General features: G+C 46.5%; 6 protein-coding genes across 6 annotated transcripts; 1 reads left to right on the top strand and 5 right to left on the bottom strand.

Annotated features, from left to right (window-relative positions):
* Positions 1 to 19: 19 nt before the first annotated feature.
* COCVIDRAFT_18858 (hypothetical protein) lies at positions 20 to 1,352 on the bottom strand (the record flags this gene model as incomplete). The annotated part of the gene is made up of 2 exons (XM_014697733.1): positions 20 to 722; positions 838 to 1,352. 2 exons carry the CDS (start codon positions 1,350 to 1,352, stop codon positions 20 to 22), a joined length of 1,218 nt encoding a protein of 405 aa, XP_014553219.1.
* Positions 1,353 to 4,960: 3,608 nt separating this feature from the next.
* On the bottom strand, positions 4,961 to 5,866 carry COCVIDRAFT_108254 (hypothetical protein; the record flags this gene model as incomplete). The annotated part of the gene is made up of 1 exon (XM_014697762.1): positions 4,961 to 5,866. A coding segment is annotated over one exon (906 nt), but the record flags the coding sequence as incomplete, so codon positions are not given.
* A 4,114-nt stretch (positions 5,867 to 9,980) lies between these two features.
* Positions 9,981 to 11,490, bottom strand: COCVIDRAFT_29538 (hypothetical protein; the record flags this gene model as incomplete). Its single annotated transcript, XM_014697761.1, has 2 exons — positions 9,981 to 10,577; positions 10,666 to 11,490. 2 exons carry the CDS (start codon positions 11,488 to 11,490, stop codon positions 9,981 to 9,983), a joined length of 1,422 nt encoding a protein of 473 aa, XP_014553247.1.
* A 3,708-nt stretch (positions 11,491 to 15,198) lies between these two features.
* Positions 15,199 to 17,037, top strand: COCVIDRAFT_108263 (hypothetical protein; the record flags this gene model as incomplete). Its single annotated transcript, XM_014697760.1, has 1 exon — positions 15,199 to 17,037. One exon carries the CDS (start codon positions 15,199 to 15,201, stop codon positions 17,035 to 17,037), a length of 1,839 nt encoding a protein of 612 aa, XP_014553246.1.
* A 1,421-nt stretch (positions 17,038 to 18,458) lies between these two features.
* COCVIDRAFT_40727 (hypothetical protein) lies at positions 18,459 to 19,893 on the bottom strand (the record flags this gene model as incomplete). The annotated part of the gene is made up of 3 exons (XM_014697759.1): positions 18,459 to 19,142; positions 19,197 to 19,439; positions 19,507 to 19,893. The coding sequence occupies 3 exons, from the start codon at positions 19,891 to 19,893 to the stop codon at positions 18,459 to 18,461; spliced, it is 1,314 nt and encodes a 437-aa protein (XP_014553245.1).
* Positions 19,894 to 20,275: 382 nt separating this feature from the next.
* Positions 20,276 to 20,455, bottom strand: COCVIDRAFT_29536 (hypothetical protein; the record flags this gene model as incomplete). Its single annotated transcript, XM_014697758.1, has 1 exon — positions 20,276 to 20,455. A coding segment is annotated over one exon (180 nt), but the record flags the coding sequence as incomplete, so codon positions are not given.
* Positions 20,456 to 20,464: the final 9 nt, after the last annotated feature.

Here is a 20,464-nt window from a genome sequence, read left to right as displayed (position 1 = left end):
TTGGGATTCCAAGCACGAGCTAAGGGTTTGGCCCTATGTTCCACTCAGCGTGTGCATGTACAGCACCGAAGGTGCTACCATCCATGCCGAACTCAGGAACGTTATTATAATCCGTGTAGGACCCTTCAGAAAGATTGATGTTGGTGCCGTAGTTAGCGTTGAAACCGGGGGGCGCGGGTGTTGCTCCGCTCCAGGCCTGTGTGGTACCATTCGACGCTTCATGCAAGGGAGTTGCCTGAACTAATGAGGTGTTATGCAAGTATCCGTGAGAATTATTGTTATCGAGTAAAATCTCCTTTCTAAGGACGTTGAGGTGACTGTCACATTTAACATTCGAGTCATCGTTGGATGTGTCGCACTTGACGTAGTGAGGTCCCGGCTGGGACTGGTTGCCATAACTTGACTGGAAGGAAGATGGGGGTTGACTGGAAGCTCCTGGAAAGGTGTTTGTATTGGAAGAAATCTGATGGCTGTTGGCAGTTTCAAAACGGCCCACCATATTTGAAGACAAAATTCCCGCGTCAAGTTCCTTCGCATGCTCCTCCCATAGGTGCATCATTAAGGCAGAGCGCTCGAAGCTGCGGAGACAGCCATGCACGCAGCCGTATTCCTTCTTTCCATCTGGTGTATCTAGCTTGAAATGCTCCTCGTGGAACTCAGCCCAGTGCTTCTTCCAACTAGCTTCGTAACTGAAAGGTTTTCCGCATTGAATTCGCTTCCCGCTTCGTGAATATGAGCCAGGGCACTCTCGAGGCGTATAAGTTTTTGTTTTGTTGGCTGTGGTAGAGCTGGTTTGCTTTTGGCGTTTGGGCTCAGGCTCGCCGGGTGTGTCCGAACAGGGTTGATCGGCTTCTCTGTCTCCCTGGAACGACGCTTTGAGAAAGCTTTCGGTTTGGAGACGCTTGATCTAAATAGTCTGAGTTTGGAGTGGTGATAGTGTCGCCATGTGTTTGCAGTATGCGACGGTCGGCTGTGTGGTCGGAAGGATATGCACTTGCATGGGGAACAGCAGGCGGGCTCCCAGCGGCTGACAATGCTAACTGTGCGCGTTTGTTGCCTGGGCTATGGTTAGTTGTGATGCTATAATAGCTTGAGAGATACGACATGCCAGTGCGTTCGTCATTAAGCTCTGCAATGAGTGCCCAGAAGTTAACGGGACCAAGTTGTCTCCTGAGGGCATAGTAGCTAAAGAAGAAGTTTTTGCTTTTATGGTCATCGAGAAAAATCAAGTCAAGCTGTGCAGGCTCAAGACCATTCGGTTGTAGGCCACATATGAATACTAGATCCCTGGCTGCCTGAAGCATCAGGGATGTGACCTTGAAGCTCGTAGGTCGTGTGGGCGGGGAAGCCATGGTAGCACCGGAGTTGTCGGTGGAATCTGGAAACGATTTGCGCCAGGGTCCCGGGTAACAATGTAAGTAGACAGCAGAGTATAATGGTAATAAGGATTGTTGGGGAAAGATAACGCTTCTCTCTGGAGATGGTTACTAAAGAGCGTTGTCTCTTCAGATTGAAAGTATCAATGCCAGGTGGAGGACTCGCTGGGTTATAAAGGGTTGGGGGCCCATGTTTCCACGCTCAGACCGTCCTGAGCTTCGACCCAAGTACGGATTTCGACGTAAAATGTCAACTCTTGTCGGCGGGCTGGGCGTGGTGGTGGAGTTTGTCGATGGCTGTAGTTAGGAAGCAGGAAGCGTCCGTAAACACAGGACACGATCTGGGACGTGCCATTGACGCATGGGACTGCAGATCAATGTATCTGCCTTGGCAGCGGACAGGGTACGGACTGATCTTCAGCCCTTCTACTGTGATACGGGCCGGGGTGGAAGAAAGAGCTATACTGTAGAACGTAGAAGCTATACCATGAGCGTCGTACCTTTTGTATCAAATAATCCGAAGAAGGTCCTGATCTTCATTTTAGCGTCTCCACCGTACAAAACTCATGCCCTGTGCCGTAATACTTGCTGTGGAAATTGGACCGAATTCGACCACAGCCGTCAAGGGATACATCGTATATCTCGCATAGGGAACCAAGCTATTCTTGGCAAGATATCTATCCACGGAATGCTACGAGTTCAGGAACAGATGTTCAACAAGTTGGCGCAATGCCAATCGCTCGCGCACGGAAACTTGAACATTGACGGTAGCCGTTTCATGCTGTCCTGTACTCGGGTTGCCTGCCGACTGCACCCTCCATCCACATGGCTAGCGAAAGGAATAAGGAAAGGAGCCACAAACCACGGCTGAGCGTTGGAGCTGAATCGGGCTCAACAGTCTTGTACGTTATTCCACCATATAGGGAATGTCGCTTCCAAGACCAGAACTTTACACGTTGGAACGCAGTACTGCTGCTGTTGCCACCAGTCTGCGGTGAAGCCTGGGGAAATTGTAGCAAAAGTGTTGTGTGTGTGTGTGTGTGTGTGTGTGTGTGTGTGTGTGTGTGGACCTGGAGCTTGACATTGGTGAAACCTTGCCCGAGAATTGTAACATTTTGCTATGATTGTTGGAAAATAGCACGTGTTGAAGCGGTACAATTATGCGGTTGGTAGACGATGTGATAGCGGGCAGACTGACACGCGACCCAAGATCTAGACAGAGCGATAGCGGGGATCACAAGGCACATGCGGTTTCGTGTCTGGCAGGACGGGGGTGTTGGCCTCCCATCTGTCAGGGTGGCAGTGTCGCGGTCGCGCGCGAGTGCGGGCTAACCGTAGTGCCTGGCGCGAAAAATTTGCCGCTAGCTGTCCGCATTGACTACTACGTAGGATGGAGGCGCGTGCAGGTACAAGTACCTCAGACACACCAGCCATTGACGTCGGCCATTGTAGAGATCTGACAAATGGAAATTTCCTTGTATCCATATCAGCTCCTCGCAAATTACTCTTAAAGGTAAGCAACAGTTTTGTCAAATTTGTACAGAAACTTTGATCACAATTATAGGCACTTCATGTTCGCCCCCTATTCGCAGTGTATCTTCTTGCGATGTCGGCTTGTTTTGGAATTCATGGGGAAGTAGGGAAGAGTGCAACGATTCTGTGGCCGTTTGTGTCTTCACAAGGCCGACGCTTCCTCACAGAGGACAGCGCAACAACATCGCCTATTACTTACTACGCGAACAAGGCCAACATTCTATTGTCATCATCAATTTATCATTGTCGACATATCGAACAACGTGAACTCTACCGCGCTTGCTATGCTAACCCATAGCGGTAGCACTAAAGGCGTCAGTGGAGACATCATCGCGAATATCATTCTTGGCGTCGTTAACATCGCCGTGGCAGCCACTCAATTTTTGCTGGGATATTTGACCGATCGAACGTCGCATAGTAAGTGACCTCAACATCCGGTTCTGCCATTTGTCGACGCACTCATTGACACACTTAGCAACGCAATTTCGGGAGCTTCTCACTGGCTACCAACTCTACCGTCAAGATGCTCCAAGGCGCCAACAGCAGTGAGCTCGGCAATATCGCATGAGCAGACAATGCAATACAAGGGACCCATCCGCCACCACGTGATCTAGGTTTCGCGTTTTGGATCGGCGGCCATAGCGCCAGAACGAAGCTCGCTCTTAGGGCCTGTTCGGTTGCGCGGTTGCGGTTTGTGGTTTGCGTTTTTATCACTGAATCTAGGCTAGATTTTGAAAAAACAGTCCCGTGTTCGGTTAAGCGTAGCCCAAACCCAGTACTACTAATAAAAACGCAAACCGCAACCGCGCAACTGAACAGGCCCTTACTAGCCTAAATCATAGTAAGAGCTATCGTAAACAGCATTATTAAATTGACAAAAGCTCTCCACGTCTTACCTACTGACTCGGCTCAATATTTTAATTATTTGTTGTTTCGTCTTCATAGCTAAGCATCGCGTTGTGTTGGCTTTGCTAACGAGTCGCACCGCCGTTGTACGTATGTGTTATCTGGCCGTTTCGGCTCCCCAAGAATCGTGCTTGGTGCATGGTTGGAACAGCAAAACAGCCAGCCAGCCAGCCAGCCCGCAACCCCGCTCGCTGGTGGGGTGGGCTTGGTGGCTTCGAGTTTGTGGCATGGCCCCGCTCCAATAAGAAAAGAAACGAAGGATGGTAATGTGTGCATCCCACTCTCATTAATTTTATTCACGTTTTCATCCGAAAAGCTGATTCCTATATTGACTCGGCGAAACGGTCGTTTGCTTTCCGTTTAGTTAACAAAACAGCTGATGGATAGATTGCAGTCTTGATGTCATAAATTCACAACGTGCCATGCTCGAAACAGGCAGCTCCTCACATCAAATGAATGACTTGGTTAGGCATCTCTTGAAGATGGTCAAACCGGACGCCATTAAAGATCGAAATGCCGATTCTCTCCAGCCACAAAGTATCTTGGCTTCCTTGCATACTCTCCCGCCCCATGACTTTTGGTATGGCTTTGCCTATGCACTCCCGGAGGATCAGACAGAGCTTTGCCCCAGATTCATATTCCTCGAGCAAGGGCAACAAATACACTACCGAGTAGTCTGACGGTAAATCATCTCCAGCATCAATACAGTACTCTCTCGTGCACTTTCTTACATCGTCTAGAATCTCTTTGATGTCTCGGGAGAGATCCCACTGCTGCACGTGGTACGCAGGGACAGCCCACGCATACTCTTTGGCACAAAGTCCCATACTTGCTTTGAAATCATGCCCATGTCCACGAGTCGAGAAGTGGACACATGAGTACAAAGAGCCTCGAATAACGAGATAGCGACCACCAGGGTCTTTGGGCCAGGCATTCTTGTTCAGCGATCGTATGCTGAGGAAGGGATTCTTGATGTCCATGAGACACTCAACTCGGTCGATCGAGGCGACTTGGGTGTATTTACTGAGTTTCCACTTGTCGTATACAAGCTCGCAAGGGCCAAAGCGGGAAGCCCATGACCAACTTGGAATCGGCATCTCCTCCGACCACTCGATGCGCTTCGGATGTGGTCGACAATTGTCGCAGGCCCATGAACTGGCACGTGCAGAAACCCATTCGCGACTTCGCCAACACAAGTACTTGATCAAGTCCTTCTCCCACAGTCCTGCAAAGTAGTGACCTAGATCACGACCTTCACTGAATTTTGCTGCTACTCCTGCAAATCCAGGCAACAGATCAGACCGCCACTGACCGAACATGCGCGAGGTGTACTGCCGGACCAATTTACCCCAGAGTCGGTAGGGATCATCGTGTGGCATTGGGCCTCTAGCCAAACTACCGGCGAAACCCTGTTCAAAACTCCAATGCTGATGGCATTGGCATTTGTTCACAGCACCTCTTTCCTCATACAGATATTCGTGGTCGGTGAAATGGATTATGCGGTTTGAAAGTACACGCTCCTGGTAACACCAACCTCTCTGGGACACAGAGTTCCAGTATTCATTGTCAGCAAGCTCGTGGACACGGCCGACTGCTGGAGCCATGGCTTTGGCTTCTACAATATCCAGAAGCTCAGGAATGCGGCGTACATGAACAATCGTGGACGCTTCCCCGACTGTGAGCGTGATGTCCCTGAAAGGCATGTATCCGTGCGTTGATCCATGCATGGCGACGGTGAACCACGCATTCGCGTAGACTTTGTGCATGTTTGCAGCTTCTTTCTCCCATTCTGCAGTATTGTCCTGGACAATGCAGAGAGAATCGATCCATAGATACTGCACTCCGAGGCGCCGACACAAGCGCACAGTCTGTCTGAAGCTATCCGGTAGTTCTGACAAAGCCAGATGCTCTTGACGAGCCTGAAGATTGCTGGATAGCGTTTTGGTTGATTCGATATCTTCTCTTCGCCAACAATGGCTCAAGGTGGCATAAAGTTGTGGCCCCAATCCCTTCTCTGGTTGAGAAATCTTTATGTCACTGTCTTCCTCCATGCAATTGCCAAGTTCAAGTACTCGATGGGGCAGTTCTGATGGTATGGGTGCGTCTCTCATAAGACTACTTCGCAGCTTGTCGAACTCGCGTGCGTTTTCCCAAACCGATAGGACGTGTTGAGATGTAATGATCGAGCTCGGAAGCGTTGCTGGCTGCTGGTCTGTTTGAACACGGTAGTAAGTTTCTGTAAATGGTATTCACTAGCAGATGCAACCGGAATGAGACATACCTTGTGTGCTATAAAACTCAAGCTGGTACTTTGTTCCATTGTCCTCTCCTTCCAGCACAAGGCCATGTCTTGCCCGTAAGTGCCAACGCCCTGTGGTCAGCGAATCCAGTCCACCAAATTTGTGCATGGCATCTACTAGGAGTTTACAGTACGCACAGGAATCGTTAGCTCTGATTTGTCTCAGGTTGATGGGAAATTTCCACAAAATGTCATCGTTTGTAAGGAGTTCCCGCTTGAGATCTTTGCAATCCTCGCAAACCGATCCTTCTGTTTGAGCATGTGACTCCATCTGTTCCCTGCCTTGTCCTTTTTGGGCACTGTTGGCGAGCTTGTTAATCATGCGCTTAGTTGGTCTCGTGACAATCAGAAGTAATCTTGACAAGAACATTGAGAGTCCACTTGAGTTTGAAAACTTGAAAGAGAATTCGTGTCGACCAGTATGGAAGGAGTAAATTCGTTAGAATCATCGTTGCTTTTATAAACAGATGGAGTCTCAGCTGCCAAGCTACTCAGGCGGGGAAGTTCACCGGATGAGAAGAAAGGTAACACTATTTGCGCCGCGCAGGGAATTTCTCGAATCGGATCGAATGGATCTCAGCTGTCTCAGCCACAAATACCAACCAGTGAAATAACATCAACGAGACAAAGACTTGGGGAGAAGCAGGGTGGATGTTGCGCCAAGCCATGGGCTGAGTGTAAAGTTCCTAGCCATCTGACCAATGGGGTTGTGATCATCGGAATGAGATAGTGGGTTCGTGTGCAGCATGGACGATAACATCTCCGGTAACAGCAGCTACTGTGGCTAATTATTTCCACAATATAAATTGCAAGTTAATACAATTTACCATCAATCGTCTTCAGTAGTATAGTGAATACTGTGACGGTTGCCATCTCTACGCAAACCTGTTTTAGGACTAACGCCCGCTAAGCTATACTGAATCTCCTATTATAGTTGTCCGCTCTACGTGAACACATTTTACGACAACAGCGTGCCTAGCTGTACTAAAACTCCTATTTCGGTGACTAGCCTTAGGATACAGCAAAACTCAACGCTGCTTTAAAAGCTCAGCAAGTACATGGCTGCATAATGGCGACCTTCTCATTTTCCTTCTTCCTCCTCTCCCCTCCCTCCCTCACTCTTTCTTTCTTTCTTTCTTTCTTTTTTGCGTTTCTTGTACTATTTCTTCTCTACAATATACCTCTACTAAATCATTAACATATTCTTATACTATATTGCCTTTTCTCCTTAAGATTGCGTTCGAGAAATGTGCATTAGGCTATTTTCCTGAAGTTGAAGGCCCCCAGAGAACTGTACCATACATTTCCAATGAGGCTTAGTACACGGAAGGGTCACATTGCAATGAATGAACGTAGATCATGATACTTAACACATCCTTTAAGTCCTTGTGCTCCGCATAGAATATAGAGTTATGATTAGAGATTGTGTAGATAGAAAAGAGCCTTACCCCTTGACCGCCTTTTATATTCTTTTTCTGTAACACAATTCAATTACTGTGCTTTGAGTACAGGCTCAGGTCGTAGCCGTCATCATTTACCGCTTTTATGTTATGGTTGGGGTCCGTCGCACCACAAGAAAGCCTCAAGATAAAAAGACCTTAAGTCAACACCACGCCAAGCATTTTCAAAGCCAACTAAATGACACAATTCCGCTACTTCAATCAGGTCCATCCGCGTCAATCAAGCAACAGCGTGCCGGCGAACTTGCTAGGATACGACCATGAGTAGAAGAGTGGTCAAAATCAGGAATCAGTGGGAAATATATTTCACCGTTTGAACCCCAGGCGAGAATGCAGCCATGACAGCGATTTTTACTATATACATTTCTAGAGGCAAACCAAATCCTGTTTCCGTTACCCATAAAGCAGCGGTGTGTCGATGTTGAATATTCCCAGTAGACAACACGCCATGTCCTCCGCACGTGTTATTGAACTTTGCGATTCCTATGACATCCGCTTTGCAATGCTGAAGGATTTAAGTTTGTAAATCATTCAAGCATGCTTTCTTCAACTGCCTCCCCGTCAATTGCTGTTATCCTCGATATTCAACGCGCGTGCCTTGACTTCGTGCCTAGCACTTTGCAGTCTCGACCACAGAAAACCATGTTACTAGGTGCTAGCAGTTCTTGTAGCGTTTAACCTCGAATGAACTATTTCTTCTTCTTAATCGCTCATTTCCATATTTATAAGTATATCGGGTTCCGAACATATTGCTTGTCATGTTAGCCGAGGATATGCAGCATCATTTTGCATTCTTGTACCACCAAGATATAAAGTTTGTTGCTTCTGAGAGTTCGGCGCTGCTTGCTCTATCAGTGCAGCAGGTACTTACCCAGAAATTATTGCAATCCATACAACAAAGCTTACTTGGCACAGAAGGTAAGCTTTCGGTAACCTGCCTTGTCCTCGCTTGTCCGCTCTCTAAAATCTTTGAAGGTGACCATATCGTCCTCGGCGGCCTAGGTACGCGAAAACATTGCGTAACCTGGTATATGGCTTTTGCTAAGGGGCCCTCTAATCAGACGATTGAGATCTGGGATATCAACAGCGGTGTGTAACTACAGAAATTTAGGGGCTAGGCCTGCTATAGTAGCAATGGTTCAGCACAATACTAGCCGCCAGCTGGCAGGTAAGGTCTTTCTCGCATAAGTCATCTCTGGGTGTGCTTTGGCGCAATCAAAATATGGCTAGGCCACTTCTATACAACATGGCTATTGGTTGCTAATTCGCTGTCCGACTCGATTAAGTAACAACTCACTGCTCGGTGGCTATTGTGATTTTTCCTGTCACTTTCCATTCTCTGAGGCCAATCATTCCCATATTCGGAACGTTGATTCTGAAGTATTTGTAATCTTTCGTCATTGCTTCGCTGGATCGCTCTCCAGAAAGTCAATGGATGTTTCCTTAGTCTGAGTCGCGACGGGCTTAAGGCTTTCACGACCTAGACCAAGTTTCCCCAAACTCCTTCATAGGTGCATCGCCCGTTCCGATGCTAACCATGAGTGGTTCTTCAGCTAGCCAAAGACGTTTTACTTTCTCGTATACAATATAGATAGGGCTGTTGTTCGTCAACCCGCCATCAAGATATATCTGTCCTTCAATATCGATAGGAGGGGAAAAGGTAAGTGCTGCTGAGGTTGCACGACATGTTTACCATATCAAGCAATTCTCGACGATTGACGACAAACTGGAGATCGCAAGCTTGGTGATGACTTGATAGGTGCAAGCGGCGAAGCTAGTAATCAAGAGGCAAAGTAAGTTGTCTTCGTATCAATTTGTAAAGCGCCTCGCTCACACTTTCCAAACTCTACCGCACTAATGGACCCCATTATCTTTCTTAAACAGAAATAAATCTGGATCACCTTTCCTACGTTTCATATTCAGTTCAATTGCTTATTAAAAAAATTCCCGAGCTCTTTATCATCGAAGGTATCACTAGCGCTCGAGAGACTAATGGCAGATGCAACTATATTGAATATAGAGCGTAATAGGGTTATGTTTCTATTTGAATGCGTTTTGTATACTGCACAGAAATCTGCTATAGTTATTCAAAGGCACCCGAGAATCACCGCAACAACTCTAGAAGCAACTCGCAAGAATCTATAGAGACAAAAGCATAATTTGCGAAGTTCTGTGAGACATGTGTTATTGGCTCATACATGTATCCTATATTGACTTCTACGACATAATTTTACGATTTGTTCGTTCTGCTTTTAGGTTTGGGTATTGGGCTATTGCACTTGCCAGAACTAGTAGAAACAAACTTGCCCATCGGGTCGGAGAAAACTGTACAAATCATTCCATAAGTTAACTCTGAACAATTAAGTAGGCTAGATTTTACCGATCCACTGGTCTTCTATCTGCGGTTCAGTGACTAACCGCCACAACACTCGAGTTTTTCAAATGGAGTTCTCCAGCAAACGCCCCCACCTGCACCCAGGCGGCACTACTCGACAGATTGAACTGAGTCTGAAAGCCAATGCGTGCTACTTCAGCAACCAGCGATAGTGAATCGTTCGAGCTGCCAGCATAAATAGCCCACTTAGTCGTCTTTGTATCTCCATTCCAACTGACCCAGCCCTGACCCTGCTTAGCGATGACGTTTGGCGAGTATCCTGTCGGTGAAGCATCCCAAGTCTGTCGATAGACGCGATACGAACTTAGGCCTGAGATACTCATAACAACATCTCCATCAGGGCTAAACTCTTTGAAGTATTCCTGGTTTCCGTACCCGAGGAGCACGTTGTCATTGGATAACTGCTGATAGGAGCCTTGAGAGGTAGAGGCTATCATCTGATTCGGGTCCATGTAGAGACTTTTCAGGGTAACTTTATAGTTTTCGAGATCCAGGTATAGTAGTAGGCCATTCGAAGGTAGGTCGCCTGATGCATTCATGTCGTTGTACATGTGCAGTAAGAGGGAACTCGAAGTCTCGTTCTCCACTCGAACATGATGCTGCCAAGACTACTGAAGTGTAAGTATTCGACTATTGAAGAACCAAGTGCGTGATTGGCTGAATGGGATGCGCATCATTAAGATAGCCAAGACTTACAAAGTTAGCCACTGTAGGCAAGGCAAAATCTCCGCCAGTTGACCCCTCAAGTGTCCATTTGACACGTCCGTTTGAATCCAAGGCATACGAAGACCAGGTATGCCGCGAGTTGGCAAGATAGCCATCATTCAATGTAGTTACGGAGTTCATATGGAACCAATCAAAGGGATTCGATTGCGAAGTACCCGTCGATGATAGTGCCTGCTTGGTTGAATTGATAGGGATACCTGCTGCAAGGGCACTCCATACAAACAAAATGGCGTTGGTCTTGATGTCAATTTCAAGGAAAAGATTGTCGTATACCCATCCAACCTCGGGTCCCCCAACCGAGGTCAAGTCTGCTGTAGTAACATTCACGGCGGTGGAAATAATGGTACCACGTGTCGTCAGGAAGGACTCGTGCAAATCAAGACTACATCCCGTTGACTGACCGGTGGGTGAGGTCAGGGTCAAATTGGGACAGATAGTGTATATCTGGTCGTAGTTTGTGTCAAGGATGTTCACCTGACCGTATCCGTGTGCGAGATTGCTCCCAATTCCAATCCAGTAAGTTAAGACTGGGCTACCGTCCAGATATTGGACAAATAGATTACTTGCATGTCCTGAAGGCCCATTCCAAATTAAATCCCCGGAGTCCGTCATCAAGAGTGGCCCATATTCTTGACTGGTCATAAGTAAAAGTCCATTGGCGAGTTGTGCATCAGATTTGTTGACCGATAGAATAGGAGCGTAAAGTTCAGGTGCGCTGATAAATGTTTGAGACGGTTGAGCCTCACCGAAAGACTGTGCGATGGTAAGACCAGCAAAAATAAGTATAGGTAACATAACGAATGATAAATCGTCGACCACTGGCTGAGGTTTCTAGTGATAAAAACTGATTGCTGTCTACGAAGCCAAAAGGGAAAAAGTCTCCTATTTATCAACAACTGTTTACCTTGCGACAGGGCTTTTCAATAATTACTGTGGACCTGGGGTATGAGAGTACGATGCTAGCTCTCTCACTGCCTCGTCATTTGTTATGATCAACCCTGGGATCTGTAATATCGACCATTGCAATAGACTTCACTGTTTTTCTTAGTAATGGACTCTTTAGCCAAGGAGCTCTCGTATTTCACATTCACCCTTCTCGATCAGTTAAATTGATGATTGGGGATACATAGACGTGGCGTATCATTGTTGTTTACCTCTACAGCTGGTCAAGACATTGAGCCGTGCCGGTTGTGGTTTACCAAAATATTTCCGTGTGTAGTACACATTAGGAGTAGAGGCTAAGCTAGTCCTGACATCGAAGTCGCGCCCGAACGGCCTTAATATCTAATTTATCCATGCACTAAGATACTGCAATGAAATGATTGGGCGGCGCATGATCAGCCCCAGTTGCAAGCCGCGCGTATCTGCGCTTTTTGCCACGTAAGAGGCCGCGTATGTAGCTGCGCAAGAAGACGTTTTGAACATTTCCTACTAACAACAGACAGTAGAACGCGTCATGATACAGCACAGACTGTCCAGACAACCCAATCACGCAGTAGCTCCTTCGAAAGGACCGTGCTTCCACGTGGAACTCTATCTTGATTACGCATAGCAAGATAGATGGAGCTAGGGAGACATTTCCCATCCTAGATAGCGGAATCTGCTATAGGTTTAAAGGTATTTTAGAAACCGTGCCATGACTCATCGGCCTGACGGTTGTTTGGATAAGTTGATCTCACTGCTGTAAAGATGAAGCCTCAAAGCCTAACTCATGACATTATTCGCTCCCTTCTTAGTTTTCTCCTTCTAGATCCTTACTTCTCTTTGCTCTTATTTCTGGTTCTCCTTAGTTGTTAGATGTTTGTTACCTGGAGTTTACCACATCTTCTCCTTTCCTTGCAGGTATGTAGTTAGCGTCTCTCACTGGAAATAAAGTTCGGCCCACAATCCTTGCCTAGCTCGATGTCGCCTCGTCGTCGGGTCCCGAAATACGAGAGTTGGGATTGGATTGCTAAGGTGGAGAAAAGATCGGACATGGGTGCCTTGACCCCGCTCAATACTTAGTCCTATAGAAAAATATACCTCGCTCAATATAATGAGATTAAATTAATTTCCATCAATAAGCGACTACCAATCTTCAGTAGTATAGTGGTCAGTATTTCCGCTTGTCAAGCAATTGACAGATCGCGGGAGACCGGGGTTCAATTCCCCGCTGGAGAGCTTGTTTTTTTTTTTTAATTTTTTGATTCCGGTTCTGGTATGAGCTGCTTTCTTGTTGCGGGGTAAGCTCGGGCATATAGTTTCCCGCCACCCCACCCAAAGTTGCCACTCATTACACATAGAGCTAAGAGAAAGCGCTGCGGCTTCTGCTGCTGCCTTTTCAGCTTCTTTTTGTGTTGAAATAGCTGCCCGTTGTGCCTGTAGAGCTACCGCTCGGGCAACAGCAGCCTTAATACTCTCAACGTTACTAAAGGGTTCATTTAGGCTAACTTCAACTCGTTTTCTTACGCGAATAATCTTATAGCTATCCAGTCAATACCTAAGATGTTAATTTTAAGCTTTAAGTTAGACAGGTCTAGTATTTGCCTCCGTAATAGCTTTACCTACTTTACTAAGCACAAGCCAGGTGCTTCGTAACAGAGATTCTAACAGTAGTAGCTACTATTAGATCTTATGTAGAGCCTGTGAGCTCCGAGGGGTATTAAAGACTTATTCTAGTAGTTCCTAGGCCTAATGGGCGGCTGGCGGAGTAACTGGTCGGCTAGCTATTTAGGACGAGAGCAGCACAATGTCTAGGTTGTATAGATAGAGTCCAGCAGCCCTCCAGCAAGCTCTAACGACATGCTATAATAGTCCTTCTACTCTAGCTTTATTGTATGATACAATAAAGCGCTCTTTCTTTACTGGCGCTGCGTCGTCAAACGCTGAGAGAGCTTGAATCTGATAACGATAGCGAGACTTGAGTACAGAGACGGGAGCTAGGTCTAGCGACTGCAGCAAGTAAGAGGTATGCGCAGGAACATATAGTAGCTGGATCTTGTTCACCTTATAGAGCTGCATGAAGTCGATAGGTGTGTGGGAGCCATAGCCATCAAGGAGAAGTAGTCGATATCCACCACTTGTAGGCGCTGTATTTGGTATAAAAATCCGATGCAGCCACTCAGATCTAATTAAATTCGATATCCACCCATTCTCTGACGTAATGTATAGCCAGCTTAGTGTACCAGTAGCCGGAAACCACATAGTCTAAAGATGCTTGCCCTTAGAGATAACTAGGCACTGAAGCTTGGCGCCTGTGGCGGAGATAGTCTTAATAATTAACACCCACTCGCGATCCTCTAGAGACTTAACGTAAACTTTCTTCTTTAAAGAGCTTATAAGTACTCTAGCGTTCGTACATACCTCTAGCGCAACTCTAGTCTTATCTATATTCTATATATCTTTATACTATATGCCTAGCTCTATATGCGTACGTTTAAACAGCTCAGGAAAGGCTTTAATAGTCTCATAGTTGGCACTGGTAGTGCGCGCGCTCCCAATCTTTTGGCTGACTATCGATGCGACGCGTGGGTTACGGGCAACAAAGTAAGATACCCATAGTTGTCTAAGTAGTTAGCAGTCGCCGTTTATGCGTAAAATTCTAGTAGCCATTTCTCGGACGCGTGGACGAGATGGCGGCTGTGCGCGTGAGTCTTTTTCTAGTATCCACTCTAACTACTAGACATTGCTCTTGCTCTGGAGTCAATCGCTGCTGGTTTTGGTGAGCTATCGGGTGTAATTGTTGGCCTACTCGACGGCCTTGTAGCGTTGACCGCGGGATTTTATGCCAACTTACAGCTGCCCGCTCACTTTTAAAAATACCAGAATTAAGATCTGTGATAGAATTTTATATAACAAGCTCTCGTGGATCTATATTGAAAGCGTGGTGTTGGAAAAATCACAAGTTCAAGTTGAATGGCCACTTTGGGTGGGGTGGCCGGAAACCATACTGGTACAATGTGGCCGGAAAGTATACTATGCCCGAGCTTAGAGCCACCTTCGTTATTAGCCTTGGACGTCTCATCACCGTTTCAAGCCACTGCAGCACATTGCACCTATTAGGGCTACAATCTGTTGGCGCAGATCTGGGACAAACGGCGTCTCAGATTCAGGGCAAACCTACGTTCAGTGGCCTAGGAGGCGGCGCAGTTTGTGCGAGGGCGCAGTACGATGAAGACAAAAGCTCGGCTTGCTCCCTTTGTCTTCTTTCTAGATAATTCGCACTTTTAACTGTGTATAGCTAGCAATCGTGTACAAAATGGTGTCCACAAGACGTGAACAGCCGTCCCCCAGGCGATCGCAGCCTAAAAGACGAGGTATAGAGGGTTTATCATTGACTCTGCGTTGCTGACATGTTTAGTTTCTGCTGCATCTGTCTTGGGGTTTGACCTCTGCAAAAGATGTAAACGTATCGATCTAGACAAAGCGTTTCGGACGAAACATCTTACAAGAGTGGGTAAACCATTCTACAAACTGAATTCGATAGAGAACTGGAGCATCGACAGCTGTTCGCTCTGTCAACTTATGCTTCAACTCGTTCCGTCGCAAGCAAGAAACTACAAAAGCCATGAGCTTCGATCATTGAGCAGTAACAGAATCCCGGGAAGGGGTTGGCAAGCTGTCGACACAACCATGCTCGCCATTGACGGAAGCTCAGCTTTCCTACTCAAACAATCAGAGAATGCCCCAGTTATTCGACTTATACAACCCAAAATCGACCCTGAGTTGATCAAAAGCTGGCTCAACTACTGCCAAGACAATCATTCTAGTTCATGTGGTATAGGAGATGGACCACTTTCGTCCAAGTTCATCACATCCCCACTCTCTGCAATCACCTCGTTTAGAGTAATCGATTGTGCGACGCGACAAATTGTTCATGGCTCTGGAGTCCAATACGTGGCTCTAAGTTATGTATGGGGAGCGGGTGAAAGAGGTCCAGATTTTTCTCGAGTGTTGCCGCCTCAGCTGCCTGAAACTATTGAAGACGCTATTGTCATTACTCAATCCTTGGGTATGCGATTTCTCTGGATAGACCGGTTTTGTATCAATCAGTCTCAGCCAACTGAAGTGCAGGAACAGGTGGGGCACATGGACTTGATCTACAGCTGTGCTTATCTCACAATTATTGCCGCTGCAGGAGCAACCCCCAATCACGGCCTCCCAGGTGTTGGAAAAAGATGCAGACAACCCCAACCGCACGGAATAGTCCGAGGACACATGCTAGTATCGTCTCTCCCAGATCCAAGAGGCGAAATACGACATTCGAAATGGTTTCAACGAGGCTGGACTTATCAAGAAGGCATTCTTTCTCCCAGACGACTTATCTTCACCGACAGTCAGGTCTATTTCGAGTGCTCTGGCATGTACTGTTGTGAAGCTCTCAACCTCCCCTTACGAAGCCTCCATAATCAGAAGGGCCACCGTTTTAAAGCACAATTTTGTGACAAAATCAACATTGGGATGTTCACGAGAGGAATCGGCACGTCAGGATGGGAGATAGTCCAAAGAATCGAAGAATATACTGAAAGGCAGTTGACCAATCCCACTGACATCTTGAAGGGGTTTCTTGGCGTCTTACACGCCTTTGCAAGGAGCCGGAAACGAGTGTTACATTGTGCTGGTGTGCCGATGATTTCGGCATCTTCACAACGAAGGCCTGGTCGGGAATCAAAGCCACATCTCCACGGACTGTCTCCACTCACTGGATTTTATGGGGGATTATGTTGGGGGGTTGATGCACCAGCAGAGCGGCGTGAGGGGTTTCCATCCTGGTTGTGGACAGGTTGGCGAAGCAAGATAAGGTGGGAAATGAAAGACTGGGAATGGGACCTGCTGGACCTGAACAAGGATCTTCAAATCTCGATTCAGCTTGAAGATGGTAGCGTTGTTAACATGGAGAAATTCTGTCACGCCTATGATGACATGAGCATGAAGATTTCCGACACTTTGCATATCGCCACCTGGACCTTTCCGGTGCGAATCTGTAGAAGTCAGACAATTTCCTCCACCTTGGAGTATAAGGCAATAGTACAACTCGAAGACAAAGGACCATCCGTATGGACATTCGCACCAACTTGCACTACACCTATTCTTCCGGGTACCAAGTGCACTGGGATACATTTGTTTCACACCACTGAAGGAAGGGACCTTTCAAGACTGTATGTTCTGGTGATTCGGGAAGTGGAGGTTGGAGTATATGAGCGAGTGGGTTTTGGTCAAATGGATAGTGATATGAGGACGGTTTCTGAGTATACGGGATTGAGGCTTGGAAATCTGGATGACGATGAATTGCAAACACTTATAACAGTATGGCGACCACTTCCTGTACCAAAGAAAGTATGGAAGGAGTTTAAGCTTCGTTAGGCTGTAGTCAACTATAAAGCGTAGCTATCTGCAATAAGGAACAGAATGAAGGGTGTTTTTAGCTTTCTTCCAGGAGAAACTATAAATATTCCAACCTGACAATTATTCTTTGGAAGATCAGCCTCAATTCTCTATTCGTAGTCTGTGCTTCGGATCAATAGAATGCTAATCTCTAAAGGCATAATTGTATAAAGTGTATTCTGTCCTATAATTAATATCACGCCGAGATAATATGTAAATCCTAAACAAAGCAGATAGAGTGTTACTCTATACTAGTCTGAGAAAGAGAACTTGAAAGCAATCTTCTCAACATATTTCCGCGTATCAGAGTCAGGTTCTTCTGCGTTATTGTTAGCTTAATTCTACTTAAACTTAAACCCTACCCTCTTAATCTAGTATTATATTTTAAGTGTTGTAGATATAAGCTATCCGGCTGATCTACAATGCAAACTGATCGATGTTAGATCGATTTATTGGTTCATACTCTATAATAGATTGGATCAGATCCATCAATTACCGATTGTTGATCAATACTCGTTTGATTCAGCAGAATTCTGGTGATCAGCAATTCACCCAGATTCTTGTCAGGTCTCAGGCCCAACCGGCTTACTCAGCCACTTGAGCCACGAGTTTGGCCTGCTGCCTTCTCTTGATCTCTTTGTTGTTTTCTTTCTCTTCACTCGCTTGGCAAGTTGCAGACTTGACAAGCTGATTGACTAGCAATCAGATTACTAGTCAAGTTATTTGTCTCAGCTAGCTTGCTAGAGCTGGCAGCTTCGACCAGCCTATTCCAGCTAGTTCTATCGCTATTATCAGCCGATCTCTAGAGTGTATATATCCTAGAGCTCGCTCATAGTTAGCTCAGTATCTGCTATTTCTTTACCTCAAATAGATCGCTCTTTTCTTACTTTGTTTGACCACCTGCACTGCGCGAAGTCGCCCTCACAATATAGGAATATCGGACTAGAATATATACTCTGTAGCTGTAAACACAAAGATGCTTAGTTCTTGGTGATGCGTTAGCAATTAGATGTATAAAGTGATGGGAAGAACATAACGAGTTTCCAGACATGGACTTGTGCATAGACTGCAATTTCCCTGAAAGAGTTTAGTTTTGGAATTGGGACTATTGCTACATGGAATATCTTACTTAATTAGGTAATTGGAAGATTTAGAATTCAATTGAAATTTTATGTTGATAGTTGACTAAGTGCTAAGTATCCAATTTAGCAATCTAGCCGAGAACAAGTGATAGTAAATATCTAAGCTGGAGAGCGGGGTTTTTAGCTAACACCACCATCTCCAGAACTTTTAAAAGGCAATCAGGTAAACAGGAAACAGAAGGTGCAGACTAGTTTGAGGACAGGTGCTCCAGTCAAAAGTCAGGTACTTATAGAGGTCTGGCAAAATCCCTTCGTACCCTAGTTTCTTCCTCCAAATGCCGTGACCATCCTTGTCACATGTCTTTTACCTACTGCTGAGCGACCTCTACTACTGCTGTTCATTCTCTCCTCAGTAAGCTCGAACGATAAAGGAAACCAATATGGGTGCGTTTGGTTGCTGCGTTTCTCTCTACCAAGCAGCATAGACGCAAGCGCTTGTCCACAAAGCCATGCAAAACACATGCCCTCTCCATCATAAGCCGCCGAAATCCATTGCGCACTTGTTGTAACAGCACCAACCGATCGGTGGGTAACACTAGTTGGAATCATACCGACGAGCGGCCTGCCGTCGGAAGATGCTCCTTCCATGCTAGTCCAGACCCTCTTCGTTCGCCCAGGAAAAATAAAAGAACTGTTTTCGAATGGGAAGTCGCTTCTCTCAGGCCCCCAATTGTCATACCCTACGTAGCCTGGTAGTGCGCCGTTAAGATACGCGGCCATACTGTGATTAGGAGGGAGACTGTCATCGGTGTCGACATTGGTAGTGTTCGCAGCGCCATCTCCTCCACACCCACCTCCAAACATGAACTCTCCATTCTGTGGCATTTGTACGATATAATCCAAGCCACCCCGATATAAAGACCAAGCTCGGCCGGTTGATAAACTACCATTTCCAGTAAGCGATGGCCATTCTCCTGCTTTAGGAATATCAGCACCACCAAGCTGGGCACTCACGTGCAATCGTCCACCGGCGATCTTTTCTTATAAACCTAGGACTAGATGGGGAATCCAAGCAGTGACTGCGTTAATCGCATGGCGAGCTTGGATCTTGCCGCGAGATGTTGTGACCTCAAGCATTGCATTGCCAGCGTTGGTTGAGTAGACATTGAGAGCTGGCATATTTATGTCGAGGAAGAAGGATGGATACTTATCGACGAGCGACTTAAATTTATGCGTGACGAATCGGTATGGCCAAATGGTGCCTGCGACCTTCGAGCTACCCGTGATTATGCCTGCGGCCTCCCACCGGAGAGATAGCTACATCATTAGCTCTGCATATGTTACTAGGCTTAGGAAATAAGCTTACATTTTGCGTTTCCTCCTGGTCAAAAGCCGTGAACTCGATCCCAAGATCCGGCACTTCCTTCTTAAGCACATTCAACTGCCTAACTGCCTCTATGCTGTCCACGACTCTCGCTTCTGAGGCCTCAAACCCCTCATCATCTAGCTCATTCGCTGCCGCTATGAGTGCGTTGATGTGAGCGGCCCTCATACGCGTAATCCTTGCTGCTTCGTCTTTTGAAACGAAGCCCTTCGCTCGATCATATTCTGCATACGAAGACGGGCGAATGTGGCCACCGTTACGGCCTGTGGCACCGGAGCAGGCTTGTCGAGCTTCCACCATGGCGATGCGGAGAGGCCAATCTTGGGGGCTGTTCTTTAGGAAATGGTGCGCGATGCTAGTTCCCGTCATGACAGAGCCAAATGATAACAACATCAACAGAGGAAGGCAGTTGGGGAGATTGACGGTCGGCGATGCCTTGGAGTGGTGGAGTTTGCCAGTAGGATATTGTAGGATTCTGGACAGACACAACCTTTATACACCGTAGGCCTGCACCTAGAAGTACGTTCTGTTGAATCACTAGAAAGGAGGCTGACATTTTTGATATCATTATTCTATTACATACAACTGCACATCCTCCAGGATAAACACAATCTAGTGTATTAATAACAAGGGAATACCGAAAGTCTTAGAATATGTTAACAGATCATGTCCTTCCTGATCAGCTTCTAAGTAAGGATTACTTTCAGACACAGGAATGCTTTCAACTCTAGCCCTAGCTCTACACTTACTTTCAATTATGTTTCCTGTGCTTTTCCTGCTTCTCTAACTTCTCCTGCTTCTCTAACTTCTCCTGCTTCTCTAACTTCTCCTGCTTCTCTTGCTTCTTCTCCTCCAGCTTCTCTTCCTTCTTCTCCTCCAGCTTCTCTTCCTTCTCTAGCTTTTCTTGCTTCTCTAGCTTCTCTTGCTTCTTCTCATCCTG

The sequence above is a fragment of the Bipolaris victoriae genome, assembly GCF_000527765.1.
Source record: "Bipolaris victoriae FI3 unplaced genomic scaffold scaffold_91, whole genome shotgun sequence".
NCBI classification, from domain to species: domain Eukaryota; kingdom Fungi; phylum Ascomycota; class Dothideomycetes; order Pleosporales; family Pleosporaceae; genus Bipolaris; species Bipolaris victoriae.
Note: the sequence above shows the minus strand (reverse complement) of the source record. Positions and strands in the feature narration are given on the sequence as shown.